Source organism: Carassius carassius, chromosome 19 (assembly GCF_963082965.1).
Source record: "Carassius carassius chromosome 19, fCarCar2.1, whole genome shotgun sequence".
In the NCBI taxonomy this organism is placed as follows: domain Eukaryota; kingdom Metazoa; phylum Chordata; class Actinopteri; order Cypriniformes; family Cyprinidae; genus Carassius; species Carassius carassius.
Window position 1 is genome coordinate 5,707,219 of NC_081773.1, and position 25,982 is coordinate 5,733,200.

The following is a 25,982-nucleotide window of genomic DNA, read 5'->3' on the forward strand; positions in this document are numbered from 1 at the left end:
CTAAAAGTCTTTTAAATTTAGTCTAGTTTTAGTCAACATTTTTTAGTGTTTTTTTTAAAATAACACATTGTTACTGATAAACATTTCAGTAAAAAAAGTGTTTCACATATCTCAAACATTGGTTAAATGTCATAATTACCTGACAAAATACACTTGTTGAATGATTTTTGTTGGATGCAAATGTTAAATGTGTCTGGTTTTCAAATTCTGATTTAGGAGACACATTCACAAATGATTAACCTGATCACAATTTTTTACTTTATTGATACTGCTATTAATCGTAATGCAAAGACCGGTCATCGGGTCATAAGCTGTCATATACAATAAAACTGAATTTTTAAAGGCGTAACAGTTGATGAAAAAGCAGAGACGATTGTAGACGAAAATGAAGAGAGATTTTATCTTAGTTTTTATTTTTTGCAAAACATTTTCGTCTCGTCTTTTTTCATCAACAATAATGCATGTTAATTTAGTCTTAGTCAGCGTTTTTGGACAGTGGTGTAGTCTTGTCATCGTCTCGTCTTAGTCATGAAAAAAAAGGTTGTTGACGAACATATTTCGTCTCGTCTGACGAAATTAACACTAGATTGCGATGAACTAAGATGAGTGACAGCTTGATTATGATTATTAAGGGAGTTTGCAAATATGATACCGATTTAATACAACAGTTTATTAAACAAGAAGTTAATATTAATTGACTTATATTGTCTGACTACAACACTATTGCCTTATTTTGCTCTATTTCGTCAACAAAAATAGTTTAAGTCAAAGTAACAGCTGAGCCGCTGTGCATCTCCATTCAAACACAGTGGTGTTTAATTTATGAACAAACTGCGTTTTAAATGAATCTAGTGAGTTAATGATTCAATAACCCATTCATAAAGACATTCATTTTCTGGTATTTAAATCACTTGATATTTCTATATTCAAAATGTTATATTTAAAACATTAACCCCAACATGAATTTATGAATTTAATTAAACTCATATGACCTCTGAGCCTCATTAAACTGCTGAAAATACACCTACAAGCCACGTGTGTGTTGTTCTGTGCCACCTCTGTAGTACTCATTTATTTCTTAAATACTGATTTAATTTGATTGGTAACTTATTCATATTCTACTGATTTTCATTCCGTTGTTTTAATTAGAAATGTTAAAAAGCTTATAAATTTGTTTTTGTTTTTTTTCAATTGGACATAAAAGATGACATACTTTTAATAAAGTTAGAAACATGCCATCACAAAGGTAAAAACAAAATTCCCTGATATCACCTCGTAATGGGAAGGTTTATTTTTTATTATTGATTAGAAGGTGAACCTAAATTTTTGACCGTGCTCCTACATTTTTTTTTTTATTAGGAGCATAAGTGCTCCTAAAAAGAAGAGTAGATGTAGAGCCCTGTATATATATATATATATATATATATTCATATTTTCCCTGTACCTTCATACGAACTGTATTGCATTTTAAAGAAAATTATTAGATTTGGAAAAAACATTAAGCTTCACATTATAGGCCCATGATCACTCATTGTGTTTTTGAACACATACCACAGACACGGTCCTGGCGAAAGAACGCTTGAGGATGTGCACAGGCTCACTGGTCTGCTGCTTTCCTTTGGATGCGTTACCATCATTAGAGGGCAACCTGGAAAACCAAAACACAAAACAGGCATGTGACAGAAAGAACATTCCTGATATACCAATGTTTCGAGTACAGAACTGAAATTTCTCATGTACCTGTAAAGCAGCTGAGGAATCTGTCCAGCATTCACATCAGTACCGTTGTTTGATTTCTTTGAGCTCTTGAACTGAAAGACCACACTGCAGCAGAGAGTTCATGATTATAACGATGGTCTTGACAGAATTATCATGCTGTACTGATCACACAATCACAGTAATGCGTGTGTTTGTACCCGTCATCAGTGGTGATGGCGGCCTGGCCGTGAGAGCCGCAGTCACTGCTGGGTCCAGACACACGAGCCCACGCCACATACCACCAGCCCAGCTGCAGCAGCACAGGCTCATCAAACATCATGGCATACTTCTCCCTGCACACACCAAACAAAATATCAAAATAACATCAGTCTTTACCAGGCAGTTTCACTCAATGTCTTTAATCAGCTGGTGTTTATTTTTAACGGATCTAAGAAGTAAGTTCAGTTCATGTTCAGTTACAACAGATGCAGCTCAAATGTTCAGCCCGTTTCTGCCACTGAATAAAAAATAAAAAAGGTTATTGCAACTTTTTACCTCAAATTCCGACCTTTTTGTTAACAGAATTGTGAGATATATACTTGCAATAGCGAGTTATAAAGTCACAATTGCGAGGTAAAAACCAGCAATTCTGAAATTTTAATTGCAAGTTTGTGTGTGTGTGTGGGGGGGGGTTGATATGTTCTCAAAATTGCGAGTTTATGTCTCACAATTCTGACTTTGTAACTAGCAATTGCGAGAAAAAAGTCTGAATTTTCTGTCTGAGACTTTTTTTCTCGCAATTGGGAGTTATAAAGTAAGAATTGCGTGATACAAAAATTGGGAGTTAAAGTACAATTTTGAGGGGGTGGGGTGATATATTCTTAGAATTGCAACTTTTTATCTCACAATTATGACTTTTTAACTCGCAATATCATGCAATTCTGAGAAAACAAATTCAGAATTGCGACTTTGTATAAAGCCGTTCTGAGAAAAAAAGTACAATAACCTTTTAATAATAATAATTTTAAAAAGTCTTACCATACAATTTGCCTTTATTTTGAACAGAATATCTATCATTTAAAACTAATCAAATCTATATGACACTACAAAAAAAAAATGACATTTAAATGAGCAAGGATGCCCTGGAAACTAACTGGAATGAAATACATTAGTTGAAATACTAAAGAAAAATAAATATTTTAAAGCTAAATTGATTTATTTTTTTTTTTAATCAAAAACTAATAAGGAAGACAAAAGCACTTTCTAAAATTACTAAAACATAAAAAAATAATACAATGAAAATATAAAAATGAACCTGACTCAAAATATGAAAATACTGTTATACTGATGTATTATAGAAACAACCGTATTTATTATACTAACTTATTAACAGTATATGTATTAACAGTATTATGCATCTTAAACAGGGATGGAAATTAACTTTTTTGTCCACCGGCCACTGTGGCTGGTGGATTTCAAAATCTACCAGCCACTTTCTTGTTTTTAACCGACAATGTATAACTGCATGTGACAATTAATACTACAAGATCTACAATACTTAAGCAATTTATTTAATCTCAAGTCTCAATGAAATACTGACATTTTCTCTTTCAGTGATGCTCAAAAATGCTGCCTATCTAGGCAGCTTACTAGGTTTTGAAACAGCCGACTCTTGCTGAAGTAGCTCATTCTCTCAACTCCGTAGCCCAACCAGATGATACACTGCACTGTTTTCGTATGCATTAATATGTTGTATTTAATTCCAAAGGAAAGGATTCACCAGTATTTGTATGTGTACGTGTATTTTTATTTTTTTTGTGTGTATTTATTTATTTTTGGTGGTTGAGGGAACCAAAAGTCCCCTGTTCAGCACTGTATCACTGAAAGAAATCTCGGCTCACAAACTTTTACGCCGTCGACAAACGAACGCACAGCGTTTTTAATACATCGTTTTTACGCGTCTCGTCACGCCAGAGCTGTCAAACATGTGTAGAGATACAATGTTGTTTCTATATAAATACTTACAACCCTCTATGGACACCTTGGCAATTGAATCGCCATTGGCTAGTAATTATTTTAGTTTAATCGCTAGTCAGTCAAGATTTATAATAATCAAGTATCATTTAAGAATAGAACTTTAGTAATTAGAAGTAAAATTGATAACCATGTTTGAATGATTATTAGTCGTTTTAACTGAACATTTTAACTGGATTGGTGGTGGTGCTTTTTTGGTCATTCAGTGTTTCTGTAAAACAAAAAAAATATAAAAATAACAAAATTACAAAAATACTGATAAGATAATAATAATACACTTCCTACTAATAAGAACTATAAAACACACTAAGGATTAATGAGCTGCTGGATTCATGAATATTAATCAGGTTTTGTGTGTTCGCTTGAACAGATTTGCTGAAATCAAAACAGGGACAATAATGAGTGAGCGCCAGCCAATGAGACTGCCATTCGTGCATTAACTCCACCCACTACCGGAAAACCCGGCTGTTCTTAAAAGCTGAAGTCTTCCATAGGAATGCCATTATTTTGACAGGAAAATACAACAAATAATATTGTTTAAATGTGGCATGTCAATCCCCCCTCTCTCTCTCTCTTTCTTTCTGTATGTGAGTGTGAGAGAAAGTGACGGCGATTTGTGCGCCTTAACAATAGGGATGACCAGATACGATCTGACTTTGCTGCAGCCTGGAATTGAACTACTGGTTTCGTCTGGTCAGAGGAGAACTGGCCCCCCAACTGAGCCTGGTTTCTCCCAAGGTTTTTTTCTCCATTCTGTCACCGATTGAGTTTCGGTTCCTTGCCGCTGTCGCCCCTGGCTTGCTTAGTTGGGGACACTTCATCTACAGCGATATCGTTGACTTGATTGCAAATAAATGCACAGACACTATTTAACTGAACAGAGATGACATAACTGAATCCAATGATGAACTGCCTTTAACAATCATTTTTGCATTATTGACACTGTTTTCCTAATGAATGTTGTTCAGTTGCTTTGACGCAATGTATTTTGTTTAAAGCGCTATATAAATAAAGGTGACTTTGACTTTGACGTGATCGGAAATCGGGCCCGATCGCGTGGTTTCAGACTCGATTGGAATCTTACGTTACCTCCCGATCAGGACTCGGATATATATATATATTCTCATTAATTTTTAACACATCTTTTGTTATGCGGTGGCACAGAGTTAGACCCTTTTGACTCCACACAGAAACAGCGACGCGTGCGGCATGACATCACTTTGTTTTCAAGAGCTGGTGTGAATAAATATAGATTCAAACTCAAAGAGACATGATAGTTTGCGCATGACCTGATATTTCATTCGGACCCAGGATACAGCGAGCTGAACATCACAGAGCGCTAAACTCTCATGCAGTGTGTGTTTCATTCATACTCGAAGCCGGAGCGCGCTTTCGCGCTGATATCAGGATATTCCTAATATGGACAAAAGCGTCCAGCTATGGTGCTCACAGGAAAACAGAAACTTATGCAAACACGAAGACATTAATATACGATCACGACAATAAATTGTTCTTCAAGTCATCTCCAGCAGGTGATAAATAAAGTATGAACAACGCAATGCTGATTGACATAGTACTTATTACAGTATAGAAACTATTCTGCATTATTATGTGATAAACAGTGTTTGTAGTATATAAACAAATCATTATTATTTGTTATTGTCCAGCATTTATAGATTTCTAAGCCAATTAAAAGCTAGAAATTAGAGAAAAAATAAAGTTGCCTATACTACCAGTCAGAAGTTTTTGAACAGTAAGCTTGTTAAGGTTTTTTTTTTTTTTAAGAAGTCCCTTCTGTTCACCAAGCCTGCATTTATTTGATCCAAAGAACAGCAAAACAGTAAGATTTTGTAATATTTTTACTAGCCTATTTAAAATAGCTGTTTTATATTTGAATATATTTCAAAATGTAATTTATTGAAGATCCTGGATCAGTTTTTTCGCTCTTCTTTATTCTTTTTTTATGTATTATAGAAGTATCGGATCGGGACTCGGTATCGGCAGATACTCAAAATCAAATGACTCGGACTCGAGGACAAAAAAACCTGATCGGGACATCCCTACTTAACACTAGAGTTTACAGTACATTATACAGGTGCGTTCCGCATCCATTGAGGAAAAAAAAGAAGCACAGATCGCATGAACAACGCCGCCGTTTCGAGCCCAGTTTACACCGCCTTTCTCCACAGAGCTGCTTCGAATGATATTACACTTTATTGCGTGTTGTACACACACCGGGGATGGAAATAACTTTTTTGTCCACCGGCCGGGTGAAACAGTATGCTATTTTTATTTACCCGCCACGGTGGCCGGTAGGTGAAGCAAGTTTACCCGCCACAACACAAAATCACCCGCATTTGGCTGGTGGCGGGTGCTAATTTCCATCCCTGATCTTAAATGTAAAGCACTCTTGAGCTATGAAAAGGTGCAATAAAATAAAAAGTATTATTTTTAGAATAGCATATAAATACTACTTAAATAACATATTTGCCCATTTAAAAAAAAAGAAAAAAAAAAAGAATAAAAATGACAAAAGTACACTGCAAAATTACAATAAATAATTAAAGCAATAAAAAAATAAATAAATATAATTGACATGTAAAACAAAATTTGAAATTCAGAATATATAAAAATACTATAATAGTATATAAACACCACAAAAATAAAGAAAATTCTAATGTTAAGATTGGCTCTGTTGGCTTATGTACATACAAGTAATTATAGCAATTATGTATCAGTTATCATCAAGAATGAAATGATATATTTTTGGATTGTACTGATATACATAGCCTTACCGAGCAGCACAGTCGTATGCCAGAACATCTGTCTCGGCCAGCAGGTCTCCATCAGTCTCATGGTCTCCTCCATCTGGCCCCAGCTCAAACAGCTGCAAACACAATCACAGCTCTCAATCACAAACTCCTGAGAATAAAGTGGGCTATGGAGACACTTAGATAGCACCTGACCTTGATCTTTGCAGTGTACTCCCCTCGGCCACCAAAAAGACCCAATCCTCCTAACAAGATGTCAGCATCGGCGCAGAAGCGGATGGCCTCCACCGAGTGGGCAGAGTAACCCCAGCCTCCTCCGTGACCTAAAAAAAAACAACAATCAACAAATGCAATCTGACTAAAAACTGTACTAAATGTAGCCATCTTTTATTGCTGGAGGTTGCCAAGTGATTCTGTTTGTTTTTGATCGTAATAGATGTTCCTACTGATTCACGTAGCTTTTGAATATCTAATCACCCATTGTATGTACAATTCATGTTGCTGGACGGTGTCAGTTTGCTGTCTGTGAATGTGCCTTAGTCTAATATAGTATTTGGTGATGTAGCAGCTGTATGATTCTTCACGAACTCACTCTCAAAGCGGTTGACCACGCTGTAGTCCTCTTTAGAGTAGACCTTCATCACAGCCTGAGTCTCTTCCTCAGCACTGGCCACACACATCTTCAGCTCCTGCATCGCAGCCAGTGTGTCCAGACACCCTGCATACACAAAGTGAAAGTGAAAAAAGTGTGAAGTGACATTCAGCCAAGTATGGTGACCCATACTCAGAATTTGTGCTCTGCATTTAACCCATCCGAAATGCACACACACAGAGCAGTGAACACACACACACACACTGTGAGCACACACCCGGAGCAGTGGGCAGCCATTTATGCTGCGGCGCCCGGGGAGCAGTTGGGGGTTCGATGCCTTGCTCAAGGGCACCTAAGTCGTGGTATTGAGGGTGGAGAGAGAACTGTACATGCACTCCCCCCACCCACAATTCCTGCCGGCCCGGGACTCGAACTCACAACCTTTCGATTGGGAGTCCGACTCTCTAACCATTAGGCCACGACTTCCCAGCTCACACACACCTCACAGCTCACACACTACAACTCACACACTACAACTCAAGACTCCAATGCAGTTTTCTTATTCTTTTTTAGAGTTTGGTCTACTTATAGATGTTCATAATTTTTTTTTTTTTTTTTGCGTCAAAACATTTAAGTCATAATATAGTTTATTCTGATCATTTTCCACTTTCGCCAGAATAAAATGGAATAAAACGGTTAAAGTAAAAATCTGCTATTTTGCCTTCACATATGACAGTTTGTACTGTTCTAAAGTTTATAAGTATAATATAGTTTTTAAAATACTCGATCCTCTAATGACAGCCTTTTTACAAAGCAAGATAAAGATAAATTATTTTTGCTGCTCTTTATAATTAAAACAATTAAAAACGTATTATAATCCATTATAATAATTGCAGTAATTAAATATTATAATAATTTAAAATATATAATTATTTATTAATTATAATAATTAAACTCCTTACAATAATTTACTTAAAACAGAAATTCCATGCGGTCTATGCAACCCTGCATAGACAGCAACACAACTGACCAAAGACAGTTGATTATTATTACATCGGTGAAGATCACACAGAGTAGCATTATATATTATAACAGAACTTTCAAATGTATCTAGTATGATAAAACTAGTATAACGCATGACCTGGTGGATCAGGAGCAGTCGACAGTGGCATAATAAAAGCTCTGTTGCTTTGGAGCTGTGTGTCACGTTTGTTCAGTGGCCTCGTTTCACTTCCACGGCTTTCAGCCTCACCCTGCTTCATTCTACTACGTTTATAAATCTTTAATACATTAGCTCATCCATGAACATGATTTCTGCCCGAGTCCCGTCGGATTGCATCGGCTGTGGGGATGAAGACAACAACTCCTACGATTCCACACTGGCATTATTTCGCTACGCCTGTTTCTTTGTTTGTTTTGACTACGCACCCTCCAGTGGCCAAAACATATTGTGTATAAACATTACGTATTGTGCCTTTAATTTGAGAAAAATCTGGGCTAAAGTCATGTAGTGTATTCCAACCTTAAGGATCTGAAAAATCTGCAGAGAAGTAGGTGCTACACACAGTCAGAAATAGTAACGGTTTGGCTGATTTAACCATAATTACTTCACTGTGACTGGATGAGCCAAATTTCTGAATAGTAAAAAGGCGTGGCTTATATGAAACACAGTAAGCTACAAAACTGAGAGGGAGCTGTTTTTCTAACTGGAGAAGAAGTTTTGAAAGTTACACTGTGTTTCCACAGTAAAATGATCTCTTATTCTCAAAAGATACAGGGAAATTAGATTTGACAGACAAAGCTCAAAAGACTGTCGATCTTTCTTAGACAATGCCAGTCAAGCAGCACCATTTCCTCTCTGTACAGCTTAGCTCGAGAAACAGCTAGCAAGCTCTTAATGTCCTACCATCATGAGACAGGCTTTGAGATCCTGCTTGACAAGAGAGTGCTGTGACCTGCACATTAAACAGCAGTAAATCTGAGGTAGTGAGTGGCAGTGTGATGTTGTTGTCGTACCCAGGATGTGCAGCGCTCCGTGGGAGCGGGTGGTGGTGGCGTGGGAGCCCGAGGGCAAAGCCAGCTCAGGACACAGGATGCTGCAGAGGGCCTGGATGTCCGAGGCGGTGGGCACACGGGCGTCTGCTATCACAGCGTTATAGCAGCACATCTCACGTGTGGAAGGAAGAAACCTGGAAAAATGACAAGATGGCTTGAAGTGAGAAGATATAGTTTGGGGCACAAGTTAAGCATGCAGCTTGTCATTCATCAGTCAATGTTAGAGAATATTGTCTGCAGAACAGATGTCGAGCACTGAAACCCTGAGAAACTGTGTACAGTGTTTTTTTTTAGGTGACATGATCGTAAAGGCATTATCACGAGTCGGCTGGCTCCAGATGAGCCTCACCTCCAGATGACATCATAGACAGGGTCCAAACAGAGACCGAAGCCCTGGAGATCCTCCTGCTCGGAGTCATTGAAGGTGCGGCAGCTCCCGTCCAGTTTGTTGATCAGTAGGCATTTGAAGGGAGGAGGCTCAGATACCGATGTTGGAACCAAACCTAGAGAGGCCAGGACAGGAGAGAACAGTCAAAGGCTTTAACGGGAGACACAACACATGGGCTTTTTAAACCACAACAGGGAGGCAGCGAGAGAGAGTACCGATGATGTGTTTGCTGGCGAAAATCTCGGAGGTGGCCAGGATGTGTGAGTTGATTAGTGCCTCGTCGATTCTAAAGAAGGTTTGATCACCACTGGCCCCAATCCACGTGGCTTTTCGGCCGTACTTGGCGCCAATGTTGGGCATCGGAGAGGGCTTGGCGTTCCAGTAGGGCATGTCTAGGATGGGCCGTCCTAACTGCCCTTTCTGTTGAGACGACATGAGATATATCTTCAGGTTCTTAACCAACATATGGATGGAAAAATCTTGAACTTGACTGACGAGAGAACAAGTTTAAGGGGGAACAGCTAACTTACAGAGAAACTCCCGAAGGTGAAGACCTGTCCGTCCATGAGAAGCACTGCAGTGTGGTTACTGCCTGCCGTCACCTGAGTACTGGGGCCAGGCAGAGCTTGCACCAGAGAGGGAGACCCCCTGTGTGTTTGGATAAAAATCAAAGTAGAATAGGCTAAGGTTTTTTTCTGTTGTTGTTGTTGTTATAGTTTGTTTGTTATTAATTTAAATTATTTTTTATAAAATTAAAGACTTTAACTTAATTGAAATAAAGAAATCATCAAAATAAAAAACAAAACTTAAATATTTAAAATAAATTAAATAATTGTGTATTAAAAAATTAAATGAATATGAAACTAACAAATAAATACATATACATTAATATATATGTGTGTGTATATATATATATATATATATATATATATATATATATAAAAATACATAAAATAAATAAAATTGCTTAAAACAATTAAATATTTTAAAAAAGTACATAAAAAAACAATTAAAAAGTAAAATACATTTACATGCAAAAAATATATATTTATAATTAACAAATAATTTTATGATTTAAAGTAAACAGATAATCAAAATTATATAAGTAAAATGCATAAACATATAAATACATAAAATACAATTAAATTGAAATGAAACAATTAAACAATTAAAATAATAAAAAACAAAAATACATACAATAAGTACAATTAAATAATTAAAATTATGTATATAAATAATGACAATAATTAAAAAATTATAATTACAATACATAAATAAAAGAAAATTACATTTATTTGTTATTAAAGGTCACGTTTTTCGTGTTTTTTGAAGCTTTGATTGTGTTTACAGTGTGCAATATAACATGTGTTCATGTTTCGTGTTTAAAAAAAAAAACAGTATCTTTCACACAATTCACAATTCATCTGTATACCGCTGTTTATACTGTCATAAAAACGGGCTTCTGACCTCCTTGTTACGTATTTCTGAAGGAGGGACTTTATTGAACGAGTTGTGATTGTGCCAGAGGTTCCTGTGTTGTGATTCGACCGCAGCTGAGCGCAGGCTGCCCTCCTGGAAACGTGCGATTGGACTAGTTTTGGACAAGTTTTTTTGGACAAACAGGATTTGTTTTGAAAACCTGGCAACCCTGATCTGAACACACGTGCTGGAGATGTACAGTACTTCTAATCACATGAACGCCTTTACTGATGAGATGCACATGAAAATCGCATTCGATTTTTTGCACAGCCCTACCATCTAGTTAACAAAGCTAAACAGCGTTGCCCTTTGTATAATAAGTTACAGAAACTGTTAAACGCACCAACTTAAATAATAAAATACACCTACCGGTTGTGGTCCATAAACAACGCCTTCTCCAGACAAAGAGGGAACTGCTCCATCTTTCAAGAATAATCTTTGTGCGAATACGGCTTTAAACTGATTGAGATTGAGGAAGCTGTCCTCAGCAAAATGTGCTGCACATAGTTTGACATGTGGATTATAATTTTCGGGAACCGAGTTAAACATAAATTGTAACCATTAATCTCCAAATACACCGTCCCTGGGAAGCCCAAACAAAGGTGATTGGACTCTGAAATGAAAATAATAGCGTTTCGACGACATGGCGACAAACACAAACGCAGCTCTTCCTTCTTCTCCGTCGGAGCGCAACAAGGCCACGCCCCCCTTTTTGTGAATTCATGTGGGCGGAGGTTAGTCAAAAAACTGATTTATTGACGTCATTACTGCAGGAACTAGAGGGATGTAGTTCAAACTGGTTGTTCGATGTAGGCGAATTGTGTTAAAATATCTCGCTTGGCATTGAACTTTGAGCTTTAGAATTTTACAGAGATTATTTATACTCTCTTTATACATGGTATCACGAAGAACGGGACCTTTAATTTTCCTGCATCCATAGAGTTCTGGGCTATTTTTATGATTGTAATTTTTGGAGATTGACAACTGTTATCACAAAAATTTTGTTAACTCCATTCCCTTTAAACCCTCATTACCTAGAATTAACATCTCCATGTCCGAGTTGTCCATGCTGTCCATAACCAAAGGTGTAAACATCTCCATTCTCCATTAACACCACTGCCAAAAAACAGGATTACCATTATAAATGGACACATGACTTCAATTCATAAAAAAAAAACAGGAACAACAAATATTGACCCAAAGTAATGATGAGGAACATTATCAAGGTTAGATGTGATCTTGACTCACCGGAGTGGTGGAAACCACAGCTGACCTGCACGGCTCGCAGCTCACAGTCGAAGCGCACTGCCCCAGGAGGATATGTAGTGATCTTACTGGCATCTTTGTCCCCACGTTCACTGCTGCCATCTGTAACACAGAAGAGAGCGTGAGCCTGGGCGGATGGACGGTAAAGGGCAGACAAGGACAGCGAGAGACGAGATGGATGTCTAAAAGCAGCGAGTAAAGCCGGGGACTGTTAACTACCTGGGAAGAAAAATGACCTGGTGCCTCAGAGGAAAGGAGAAAAACAGAGAAGAAATGAAATATTGGCATGCGTGGACAGAGGCGGAACAGAGCAAAGGAGAGAAGATTAATTGAGCGGGAAGTTGTGATTGTATACAACTTTAAACTCCCTCTATCAAGGGTTAATAAAAGAGATCTGGCATTGACCGGAGGCACAGATCCAATGAAGGAACAGGAAAAGTTGACTCATTTCACTCCACACTGATTAAAATAGTGTACATCTGTAAATGTGCCACGACAGAGTAAAAGTAAGTGCAGCTCTGTGTCCCCTGCATGCAAAAATACACTCAGACAATACATTTTATAGAACGGAACATACTGCTAGATTTAGACCAGGCTCACAAATTCAGGATTCAGAGCAAAAATGCCACTGAAAGTGACAAAAATGCCCCACATATTTAAAATATGTTTGATCATATTTGATAGAATGTTATGAAATATATTTATATTGATGGTTTTAGGGACATTGCAAATGACCAACAGGTATCTGTATTCACTGGTGCAGTGGTAAATGTGGTTCAATTCGATCTGAAATGAACAGACTTTGTGTTGAATAGCATATAAAAATGTCTTTAAAAATAATGGTTAGTAGTAGAGAGGAATAGTACAAATATGGAATTTCTGTTTTATGTCATTCCAAAACCTATATGCTGTCATTTTAGTGGTTAATCTTTGATAATTCAGATAATAATGTTCATTGTTAAATAATCCTTTTTATTGGCTTTCAAGTTTAAATAAAAAACTGGTTCTTGTAGGCTACATCGTGTGATCAATTACTGAATTGATTATGATATTCAATAGCTATAATGGGAGAAGATGGAAGATCGAAGTCTTTTTTGGTGTTTGATAGTTGTGATCACTATGAACTAGAGGTGCCACGATATACCAGTATTGACAATAATCACAATATTAAAAAAATATATATTGATATCATGTTAATTCTACAAATAATAACATAACACAGTTAATAATCCAGTGCCGGTCACAGGTTCACACTACAGCGTGGTAAGCCAAATATTAAGACATTCAGAAGGAGATTAAGCATGGCTAGTATTTCAATGTTTCTTAAAATAACTACAAGGCATAACGCTCTATTTATATTGGCCATGCACTAGGATTTATTTTAAGCCCTTGTAAAAAAAAAAAAAAAAAAAAAAATAAAAATCTAATCTTGACTCAAAATGATAACTTAAAAGTCAGACCGAGATGCAATTTGCTATTTTAAGCAGACACCACATTTGGCGAACGCTTTTTTGTTTTGTTTTTGCAATTAACGTGGCATGACAAATCCCTAGTCCTGCTACAGTTCAGAAAGAAGAGCCGTGTTTGGTTTAATTGTGATATTTTCCGACTGATTATTATGTTAGAAGAGAACAGAGGTAGTAAAATAACCTTTTTTTTTTCTTTCACCAGAGAGACAGAGGAAGAGATGCAGATAGATAGAGACGCTACTGTGTCCAGAGAAAGCTGGAGAAGGCAGCAGAGGAGATTTTGTTGAAGGAAGGGAGAGAGGGGGGCATTATGGGGCTCCAGGTGGAGCCTGTAGTGAAGACCGCAGTACCTTTGAGTCTCTCCCGCATTAGCTTAAAGGCCTGAAGGGGTCTTAGTCTGGCTAGCACCTGCTCACGCTGGTTCATTAAAAGGGGACCAGGGAAAACAAGGGGGCCTATGAGGGGAAAGAGAAACTTTCACATGCATGGGGCAAAGCATCTCACAAATGGAAAATAAAATATGGTATATAACACATGGTATATAATGAGAAGGGAACATCCAGAAGCAAACCAACTCCCAGAGGAAACAAGCTCATGTGAAGTAGTTTAGATGATCGCTTTGGAGTATTATCGAAGAGGTAATAATAGAGGAAAATCTGATGGAAAATGTATGATGTGCTCATAATCAAGGAGAATGGATGCAAGTTGCCTGTCCATCAAATTCTCGTGTCATATTATGGTGCAAAATAAAATAATTTTGTTGTTGAGAGCTGGGTGATATACCTAAAAACTTAAACTTTTTTAACAAAATAGCTATTGTTTGGCAATTAGTAAACATACATTTTATACAACCATTGTAAAGGTTTGGGGCCAGTAAGATTTTTATTTTAAAGAAACTGATACTTTAAGTAAGTAAAAATGATTTTAATTAATCCAAAATAGCAGTAAAGACATTTATAATGTTACAAAAACATTTGTTACAAAGACATCTCTGGTGCTAACTGAGGCTGCATTTATTTAATCAAAAATGCAGCCTCAGTTAGCACCAGAGATGTCTTTCAAATATAGACCCCAAACATTTTAACAGTAATGTATATCAGTTGCAAAAATAAACTTTGATATATCACCCACCTCTGGCTTTAATGTAAAATACTATGAAGATTAAAATAACCTGCATCGTAATGCAATAGTATGTTTGTGTGTCTGGGTGTAGTCGTCATACCTCGGGCCTCTTCCAGCCGGTGCCGGCGGTTAATGCGCTGTCTCTTCTCCTCCTGTCGAATCTGGGTATGCTCCTCTATATTGACGCCTGGGGGAGGAGGGACAGGCACAGCTAAAATAACAGAGGTCCAGCACAGACAGGGGCCAACGGAGGAGAAAAATGAGAAACAACACAGGCAGGTGAATGATGAGCATGAGATGCAATGCAAGAGCAGAGAGATGATCCCAACAAAACACACACACACACACACACACACACAAACAAACATTAAACAAGTGTTTAATAGCCAATATGTAAAACAGTTTTTTGTTGTTTGTTCAAAGTGTAATTGTTGAATTTTCATTCCGCCCCTTCCTAAGCTGCATATTTGACACATGAAGACAGTATGGTTGAACACATGACAGGATGTGATTTGATGGCTATGGAACTGTAGTGAGTGTGACTGGATGACACCTCAGTACCTAACAGCAGGTCCAGCGGTATCATTTCCTTCACGGCATCAAAGATTCCTCTCTGTCTGGCCTCCTGACCATCCAGCTCTCTGGCACAAGCCTTACAGCAGCCACATGACGAACAGCCCGACTCACCAGAACCACAGCCACAAATCCTGCAGAGGACAGACACAAATAAATACACACTGATACACACTGATGCAACGAACTGCAGCAGTGACTTGATATATAGAATAATACATTTCAAAAGAAGAACGTCACAAATTACTACTACTCTCATTACAGCACTTAAGTACATCTTTCAGTCTTTTTATGAGTTGTTGTTTTTTTTTTTTTTAATCAGCCTCCGCTCAATCTTAATAAGCAGCATGTATAAGCATGTCATTTTAAGGTTTAATGGAATAGTAAGAATTGATTTAGATCACTTGCTCGTCAATGGATGCTCTGCAGTGAATGGGTGCCATCAGAATGAGAGTCCAAACAGCTGATAAAAACATCACAATAATCCACACCACTCCAGTCCAACAATTAATATCTTGTGAAGAGAAAAGCTGCATGTTTGTAATAGACCCATCATTAGGGTGTTTTAACTTTAAACGGTTGCTTCTGGAGACATCAGTCCATATCCCATAATAAAACAATTCCATCACCTGCTGCGGTCTCACTTTAAAACTAGCAGATACATTTGTTAGGAACTGTTTTTGTTCTGTGCATATTTCTCTCCTTATACAAACATGACGACTTTTGCGCTGAAAATAGCAATTTTATTGATAGAGGACCAGTGTTAATTTAGTCAACGAAGACGAGGACGAAAAATATTCGTTGACAAACATTTTTTCTGTAATGAAGACGAGACGATGACAAGCTAAAACTAAAACATGATGATAAAAACTATGACAAAATGCATGCCACGTCTACGTCAATAAGACGAGACGGGACTATAATGTTATTTGAGGACTACCGAACATTCAAAATACATCCTATAGGTAAGTGTGTTGTCCTTCAAAATGTGCGTCCCTGTCATTGGACTGCAACCGGATAAGGGGCGTCCACATATCTAGCCTCAGTATGGCAGCCGGAGTGGATGGATAGGCTACCAAAACGCAAACTAGCGATCTGGAACAATGGATCTTAAAAATGAGTTTGTTTCTTTCAAACATGCAGCTTTTCACTTCACTGGAGTTGTGCTGATGACTTGTGGATTATTGTGATGTTTTAACCAGCTGTTTGGACTCTCATTCTGACGGCACCCATTCACTGCAGAGCATTCAGTGGTGATAATGATACATTTTTCCAAATCTGTTCAGATTAATAAACACACTCTTTCACATCTCAAATGGCCTGAGGCGGAGTACATTTACATTTTACATTTACATTTTCTTAAAATAATAAGCTAATGTCTTTTCAAGAGCAAGAGTTCAGTTCTTTTTACTTGTTCTCACTCTAACCACATTACATGACTTTATGTGGGCCAACAAAAAAATACTGTTTTGATGAATATTGTCAATTGCTGGATAATGGTGATCTGTGTAATCTGTGTTCGGTTTCTCTCACCCTCCTGGTGCTCTGTCAGGTCTGCCGCTGCTCACACAGCTGGCTCCGTACCCGGTGCAGTCTCCACACACGGTGCACACCATACACTGGTCCAGCTTCCACTTGTGCATGCCTGGCTGACACATCATAGATTTCTCCTCCTTCTCATCCAGCTCATCCTCCAAGTCCTCGTCCATTGCGGTAGCCATGTTCTCCACTCCGAACGCTATGGCAAGAAAACATCAAATATCACAAACAACCTTTCTGACCACACATCTTGAAAATAATCACATCATGTTAGAATCAACTGTAATAATATCCTTTTCCCTTTTATAGTTTTGTGATAGAAGCACCAAATAAGGTCAGGAAAAATGATTTCGCTATCACTCTGTTTGTTGTCACTTTCTGAAGATGGTCAGAAGTTTTCAGGGCTTTTTCTTTCTGTATAATTGTCATGTTCAGTGTGAAAAGCTTGAAAAGTCCTCACCCTTCCCTGCCTGGCTCATGGCTCCAGTGTCTCGGCCACACTGGCCCTTGTTGTTCACTCCAAATGTCCACACCTCCCCGCTCTTGATCAGGACACAGGTGTGAGCTTTTCCCATGGCTACCTGAGTTACAAAGTGTCCCTTCAGATCGGACACCTGACCTGTGATGATGAGAGGAGGGAAACAAATTAACCATTACAACAATTCTTCCCATAATAGTTTCAAATGAAGAAGCTGACAAGAGAAAAGTTACTTATATTTCAAACAGAGTTAGTGAATAAAATGACCTGATGATGTTTCATTTTGGAGTAACCATCAATCACAGCTTATTCATTTTCATGAACAATTACATGCAAAATAAATCGCGATTAATCGCATCCAAAATAAAAATTGTGTTTACATAATATATGTGTGTGTACGGTGTATATTTATTATGTATTTATAAATACGCACACTTGTATGTATATAATTCAGAAAAATAGGTTGTTTTATATTAAATATATTTATCTATAATATAAATTATATGAATATAAATATAGACGTAAATATATGTAAAAATTTATAAAATATATATTGTATGTGTGTGTTTATATATACATAATAAATATACACAGAACACACACATATTATGCAACAAAAATGTTTACTTTGTATGCGATAAATCGCGATTTATTGTTTGAAAGTACTAAAACTTATCAGAACATTTTTTGTCTGTTATTACAAATACTTAATGTAGGGGCAAATGATTTGAAAACTCTGACAGAAACATGGAATCCAGTCATAAACATATAATTTACAAGAAAGCTTAAAGAGACTGTGACATAAATATACTACTATTGTAGAGTAGAATGTACTTAAGTAATAATAATAATAATTATTCTAAAAAGATATATAATTATTAAACTTCAAGAAATAACATTTTTCTTGCACGTTTCAATTTTAACTGTATCCTCTGTTGTGCAGCAATTTGTGCCAAAAAATGTATGTAAATTTTATATTTTCATTTTATTTCATTTTAAAAGCTTAATTAAACTTCTATTGGTCTATGCCTTCATTTGATTAATACTGTGTTTGATAATGAATTAGTTTTAAATCATAATTCCAGAAAAAAAATTATAACGGGCAACAATTTCTGAAAAGATAAACAATTCATAGGGATGTATTATCGTAAAAGAAATTCAGATAAATTATTAAATACCTAAGGTTTCGTAAAATCAGTTGATTAAACATGCTTTATGATTATTAACATTTAATCAAACAATAAAAATGGAATCCAGAAAAATGTAAACGGAAAACACTAAATTTGGAGAAATAAAACAGAATTTGGTATGGGGTGTGCAATATTAAGATTTCTGATCGTGGATCATTCTTTCAGCAGGTAGCTACACGTGCAAAAAAGCCTGTCAACCGACCCTTAATTATAACTGGTCTAACTTACGATCAAAACACAAGGTTTACATATAGACTAAGTTGGTTATGTCTAAAATGAAAGTAAACAGTTGAGAGAAAAATGGATGCGTGCCTGTATATCTGTATATTAGATGTGTTAAGGTCATAAAGGGACAGGACTGAACATGCTGCCAACTATCATTAAAGGGATAGGGTAATTAGTAAATTATAACAGGAAATTAGTTTGGCTGTAATGCTCAGACAGCTTGCAAAATAGTTAAACCAACATGAGAAAGAATTGTGATAAAATTGTGAATCGTGGTACTTTTTTTTCTAATATAAAAAAATATTATATATTTTTTTTCCATATCGCCCACCACTAAATTGGGAAAATATAAAACTGATTTCATAAGACTTAAACGTATTTTTTTGTTGAACTTAATAAATTGAGCTTTTTTCAACTACAATTTTAATTAAATCATTGTAACAATGAAATCTGGAAAAAAAATTAAACCGATTTTATGGGCTCTCTAAGGCCCCGTCCACACCGAGCGTTTAGCTGCATATGCAAACATTTTGTATTGGACAGGTGTTTCGTCCAGACGGATCCGGCGTTTTGGCAGGGTGAAATCGCTATATTTCTAAACCAGGTCATAGAGTGGATAAATCTGAAAACGCCACCCGTTTTTCGTGTTGATAGCTAATCCTTATATTTTGTGAAAGGATGATGTCATCACTCCCCGTCTCGCCCCTAGTCAGACACCGCTACGTCACATTACGTCAACAACAACATGACCAAACACTGAACGACTGTCTTTTTATTAACTAACATTAAAGGGTCATGAAACCTCCCATTTCAGCACAGGTTAGTTCTCACCACGGTTTTAAAAAATGCTAAAAAAGTGGGCGTGGTGTGCAGCGGACCGGGGGAGGGGGAAGAAAGAGGGGAGACAGACAGCAAACACAGCTTTGCATTTAGAAAGTTTCATTTCGCTCCCATCGAGCTAAAAGCACAAATAAATTTGCACTCTGCATCGAAAACATATTACACATTCAGTCATTTAGCAGACGCTTATATTCAAAGCGACTCACAAATGAGACATATATATTATTCTGTGGCGTTTATATAAGCCTTCTGACAGGTTGTGTCACAGAGCTATAAAAACGGTTACACTCACCAAGGGAATGAATCGCGTTTGTGCCGAACTCTTATTACAAAGAAAAAACAAACACTCTTCTGCAATCCATGAATGTTTCTCTGTTAATGTGTGCGATGTCATTTCACAGTCTGATGAGTCTTTCATAGCAAATCAACACAAGCTGTTGTGAATAATTAAGCGAAGCGTCTTCTCATAGGATAAACACGCAATCTCATGAATAATTGAATAGACACCGACGCGTCATCAATGTACTATAGTCCATTGCCACGTCAAAAATCGTGACGTCAACACAATGTAGATTCTAAATCCGGAAGATGAAAATAGAGCAAAAAAGCTTAAAATTAACCAACAGTTAAAATTAGCGGATGCTAACATTGTCTTCTATGATGTGCAACACAAACACCTCTGCTAAAATCTTAGAATAAGTAGTCTGGGGTTTCATGACCCTTTAACACAGGTTAATAAATGTATTGTTCCATGTTTGTCAGTATACTGCACACAAGGTTTTTGCGCATAGTCCAAGTCTTCTCCATTTAAAGTTTATCTCTGTAGCAGAATTACCACGCCACATACTGGTCTGGCATGTTTACTACATTGTTTTGTGTCTGTTTCATGGTTTTGTGTGTATGCAGACATTTCTTGAGACGGGGGGGGGGGGGGGGGGGGGGCTGAATAGAGAAAGCTCTGGCTTCGTGTGGATGTAATTAGGGATGTCCCGATCTGGTTTTTTGTTCTCGAGTCCGAGTCATTTGATTTTGAGTATCTGCCGATACAGAGTCCCGATCCGATACATCTATAATACATAAAAACAAATAAAGAAGAGCGAAAAAACAGATCCAGGATCTTCAATAAATTACATTTTGAAATATATTCAAATATAAAACAGCTATTTTAAATAGGCTAGTAAAAATATTTCAAAATCTTACTGTTTTGCTGTTCTTTGGATCAAATAAATGCAGGCTTGGTGAATAGAAGGGACTTCTTAAAAAAAAAAAAAACCTTAACAAGCTTACTGTTCAAAAACTTCTGACTGGTAGTATAGGCAACTTTATTTTTTCTCTAATTTCTAGCTTTTAATTGGCTTAGAAATCTATAAATGCTGGACAATAACAAATAATAATGATTTGTTTATATACTACAAACACTGTTTATCACATAATAATGCAGAATAGTTTCTATACTGTAATAAATACTATGTCAATCAGCATTGCGTTGTTCATACTTTATTTATCACCTGCTGGAGATGACTTGAAGAACAATTTATTGTCGTGATCGTATATTAATGTCTTCGTGTTTGCATAAGTTTCTGTTTTCCTGTGAGCACCATAGCTGGACGCTTTTGTCCATATTAGGAATATCCTGATATCAGCGCGAAAGCGCGCTCCGGCTTCGAGTATGAATGAAACACACACTGCATGAGAGTTTAGCGCTCTGTGATGTTCATCTCGCTGTATCCTGGGTCCGAATGAAATATCACACCAATATATTCACACCAGCTCTTGAAAACAAAGTGATGTCATGCCGCACGCGTCGCTGTTTCTGTGTGGAGTCAAAAGGGTCTAACTCTGTGCCACCGCATAACAAAAGATGTGTTAAAAATTAATGAGAATATATATATATATCCGAGTCCTGATCGGGAGGTAACGTAAGATTCCAATCGAGTCTGAAACCACGCGATCGGGCCCGATTTCCGATCACGTGATCGGATCTGGACATCCCTAGATGTAACCTAAAGTTACAAACACCTACAGTTTGAAGACTGAATATGCATTTGAATTTGAATATGCAGCAAGTGGTTTCATATCCTTAAACTGTTCTTTATTTAAAAAATATGACTCAGTGAACTGCAAACTGAGTATCCCATATGTAGAGCATGAACTGCAGGAATATTTGCTCTTTCAGCAAAGTTAAGCTGGCAGGAAACCTGTTTTAAGAAAAGAAAGACATTTATGTACTTCGAAAACACCATATTTGGATGTTCAGACTAAATATATCCCCCTTTTTGTGAATGTGGAGCATGTACTGGCTCTAAATAATCTCTCCCACAGGAGACAGATATACAGTCTTACAGACAGCATTATGACAGGCCATCATTTCATCCCTGCCATCTTTAACGGGCTTCTGGTAGGTGGCACTTACTGGTACTGTCACTGTAAACGGCATCCTTGCCAAACATGTAGAGCTCTCCATCTTTAGTGACAATGCTGCTACTGCCATTGTTGCAGGCCGTGTAGATGGCCGTCTTGGTCTCGAGTTTGATCATCTTCTTGGGTTTGTAGGGCTTTGGTTGTCTCCTGCTCTTTGCTAAAAACAAACACCATCACAAGCGTTTGAGCTATGTGCTAAGACATCATTATAGCAGATCAAGCATGTAAATGATAATAATTTCCGTCATACTTGACTCTCCGTCCTCCCCTTTGCTGGCGGAGCCCGTGAAGAAGACGCTCCCATCCTCCGCCACCAGCAGGGCGTGGGAACCGTCATGGCCCACCGAGAACTGCACAATCTTGGGTGACTTCGTAACTGGCAGCTCCACCCACTTCCCATCCGACGGGCCGCCCTGCTTGATACCGAGGCTCTGATACTTTCCAGTATAGTAGATCTGCATCAGAGGAGAGGAAGACATTCATGTTTACATCTCCCTTGGGTGTTATTAAGTCCGTGCTCAATGGCCTCACAAATAACTCTGTCCGATAAAAGAAATGAAGCGCTGAGAGACATTCAAGAACTGTCACATGGACACTAATTAAGGCACTCAAGTACTGATGGGACAACTATTTTGCAACAGCCAATAATTGCACCCAACTGGAGTTACAAAAGGGATAGTTCATGAAAATATATAATATCTAACATTATTTACTTAACTTCTTTTCATTGTAAACATGATTTTTTACTCTACCAAAGACCATATAACTATTCCAAATGACTTTGTGCTTTATATTCCAAGTAATCTGAAGCTTCTGACATTTCCTCTCCATTGTTTTTAGAAAATATGATTTGTGTAAATTGAATATGTTAGTTGGTCACAACATATCCAAGAACAAATGCTACGAATGTATCATTCAACAAACCTGGTGTCTTGATGTGTCCCGAGTTTTTAATTATATATATTTTTTATTTTTCATTTATAATCATTTCTTTTGTTGTGTGTTTTTGTTCTTGTTAGTTGTTTTTGTTTCTTTTATACGTGTCAGGTTTCATGAATTTTTTTTTTATTTTTTTTTTTATTTAGCACGTCAAGTTAAACAATTAAAATAAGAAATGTAGAGTATATTTTTTATATTTTACTTGTTTATTAAATGTAGTAAATGGTTTTGTTTTATGGTTTTAGTTTCAGGTCACTACAATAACCCTGAAACACATATAATGATATTACTGACTTTTTAAAACTCATTTTAGTAAAGCGCTTGGTAAACTTAAGAAGTCATTAATGAAATATAGTATTACAGTATTTTTAAACAAAACTGTGTCATGTGGGAGGCTAACACTGCACTTCTGGAATGGTAAACACAATAACTACAATCAATGATGACAGAAAACTCACGTCAGCATTTCTGCAGTCCATTAATGTACGTGTGCGAAAAACTACATGACCTTCTTTTATTGCAGTCCATGGCGTTTATTGGGACAGTTGCCCAGTCACGACTCATCCAGGGCTGTTTTTACTGCCACGCTCACTGGACTGGATAATCTCCAGATAAGGTAAAGAGTGAGTTCAGCCTTACAGAATGATAAACCTACAGCGGCTCTCATATCTCATGATGCCTGGCACACACCGCACCTCCCTAAAACACACTCCATCACTACACATCAATGAGACACACAGCATCCGTATTTAACTTTTTGCCACACCTGACAATGGCAGGTCAACTGAGATAATTGCCCAGCAATAAATCATAAATTATTAACCGATATTATTTAACAAAGCTTTTTTTTTTTTTATTCCTAATCAAGTTAGTTGCCAGATGCCAGATGTCGAAACTGCTTTATGTACTTGCCAAAGCCAATTTGTACTTGCATTAATGCTCATTGTGTGTCAGTTTTGGATCCTGGCCACTACACCCTGCATTTGTACTGCTTTAGGATCACGTGTAAATACACACAAGCTGTGCTCACTTTGGCCTCTCAAACGCTCCAGCCTCACCGAGTGTCAAAGAGCCTCTGCGCTCAACTGGAAGGGTAGAATAATCAAATTAGTTCCAGTTATTTAAGCATGTGTGCGGCTCTACAGGCTGACCACATTTCTTTTACTTCTAGTTTGGATTCACAGTCATTTCACTGCACAAAAATAAATGTATGTATGCATTTCTTTTAATTTTATTGTTATATTTATTATTTATATAAATATTTATATATATATATCTTTTTTTTTTACAATTAAAAAAAATATAAATAAATATATATAAAGTATATATCTTCCCTCAATATTCTCATTACCATGATGTGTACGCACAATTTATTTTTTACTTATTAGGTTTTTTTTTTTTTCATTTCACATGGTGATTTTTATTCAATTTTCATTAAATACAACAATTTTGAAATCAGCAACTAATTACCTACAATAAAAATACAAAAAATAATACATCAAACACATACAATTTAGCAAAACTGTTAAATCATACATACACTTAACTGACATGGAAATAGCATCTTAATGCAAAACATGATCATAAACCAGAAGTTGCGACAGAGCCCCATACTGCAATATTGCACATTCCATACTGTACATTCGAACTACATCAAACTATTAATCGTGATTAATCGCATCTAAAATAACATTTTTGTTTACATGATATATGTGTGTATACTGTGTATATTTTTTATGCATATAAGAATACAAACACATGCATGTATATATTTAAGAAAAAAAAATTTTATATATTAAATAGTTATATATAATATAAAAAATAAGAATATAAATATATATAAATGTATATACATGCAAATATTAAAAAAATATATATACTGTATGTGTGTGTATTTATATACACATGATAAATATACAAAGTACACATATATAATGTAAACAAAAACATTTATTTTGGATGCGATTAATCGCAATTAATCGTTTGACAGCACTAATTATAAGATGAAGGACTCTGATTAAAGATTACATGGTTAACAAAACCATAAATACATACACATATTGGATTTCAAGTATATATAATTTTTTATTTCATATTAATTTAATAGTCCTTAAATAGGCTTAGGTTCCAATATATACTTTCTTAAATCCCTAACATGTTCTGCAAAGGTTTACTGGCATTCAGCCAATCATGATCTGCTTTATCTTGACTTCTAAGCTTATGCTGTAAATATGCTAGACAGTAGCACTTCCACCACCACGTATTTCAGACGCAGTTAAATGCCAGCACAGAGACACTGAGGAATATAGAGAGGTATGTCTACCTTCCCAGAAGCCGTTTTCATCAAAGCAAACTCTCTGCCAGCTCCAATCAGGGCTGCTTCCTCATCAAACCCTGTGCCTGAGGACATAAACACACACACACACACACACCGCAAAAGTGACAACAACAAGTTAGTTCATTTCAACACGCGCTTCCTCTTAAACACTGATGTGCATGTGTAGATGTGTGTGCACTAAAGCGCCGCTCTCACTGATGATATGAAGGTCTTTCTCCAGGTCAAAGAGGGAGATGCCACAGGCATGAAGACACTTCCTGGCCAGTTTGAGCTGCAGTTCCTGCTGTAGGGTCGGGTCTGAACTGGTGGCGTAGATCCGCACCACAAAGCCATCCTAAATAAACCCAAACATACACACAAAAACATGAATCTTCATAAAAACTACATCTGCTTGTCAATGGAAAGTCAATGTTTGGTAGCCAGTGGAAGCATTTAAAGCACAATTATATGGTTATTAAACATTTAAGATGAGCTGCAATATGAAGTTCTTTAGGAGAGTGATGTGAGGTATTTTTTCAATGCAAAAAACCCCAACTTAATACATTTATCTACAAGCAAGCATTTG

The 25,982-nt window shown here is 36.7% G+C and overlaps 1 protein-coding gene across 16 annotated transcripts in view; it reads right to left on the bottom strand.

Moving 5' to 3' along the window:
* The window catches only part of LOC132094926 (E3 ubiquitin-protein ligase MYCBP2), a 127,845-nt gene that overhangs the window by 55,673 nt on the left and 46,190 nt on the right, over window positions 1–25,982 (bottom strand). For 12 of the 16 annotated variants that reach the window (XM_059499601.1, XM_059499599.1, XM_059499595.1 and 9 more), the window contains exons 10-30: window positions 25,613–25,751; window positions 25,403–25,479; window positions 22,391–22,595; window positions 22,133–22,297; window positions 17,447–17,605; window positions 16,981–17,185; window positions 15,436–15,581; window positions 14,975–15,085; window positions 14,103–14,207; window positions 12,266–12,385; window positions 12,052–12,133; window positions 10,069–10,186; window positions 9,754–9,958; window positions 9,500–9,653; window positions 9,112–9,284; window positions 7,096–7,221; window positions 6,699–6,826; window positions 6,528–6,619; window positions 1,917–2,051; window positions 1,741–1,824; window positions 1,552–1,648 (exon numbers count right to left, since the gene is read on the bottom strand). In XM_059499601.1, coding sequence (XP_059355584.1) covers window positions 1,552–1,648; window positions 1,741–1,824; window positions 1,917–2,051; window positions 6,528–6,619; window positions 6,699–6,826; window positions 7,096–7,221; window positions 9,112–9,284; window positions 9,500–9,653; window positions 9,754–9,958; window positions 10,069–10,186; window positions 12,052–12,133; window positions 12,266–12,385; window positions 14,103–14,207; window positions 14,975–15,085; window positions 15,436–15,581; window positions 16,981–17,185; window positions 17,447–17,605; window positions 22,133–22,297; window positions 22,391–22,595; window positions 25,403–25,479; window positions 25,613–25,751 — 2,826 coding nt within the window. The remainder of the gene's footprint in view (window positions 1–1,551; window positions 1,649–1,740; window positions 1,825–1,916; window positions 2,052–6,527; window positions 6,620–6,698; window positions 6,827–7,095; window positions 7,222–9,111; window positions 9,285–9,499; window positions 9,654–9,753; window positions 9,959–10,068; window positions 10,187–12,051; window positions 12,134–12,265; window positions 12,386–14,102; window positions 14,208–14,974; window positions 15,086–15,435; window positions 15,582–16,980; window positions 17,186–17,446; window positions 17,606–22,132; window positions 22,298–22,390; window positions 22,596–25,402; window positions 25,480–25,612; window positions 25,752–25,982) is intronic. The other 4 variants (XM_059499596.1, XM_059499609.1, XM_059499602.1 and 1 more) reach the window with 3 other exon arrangements.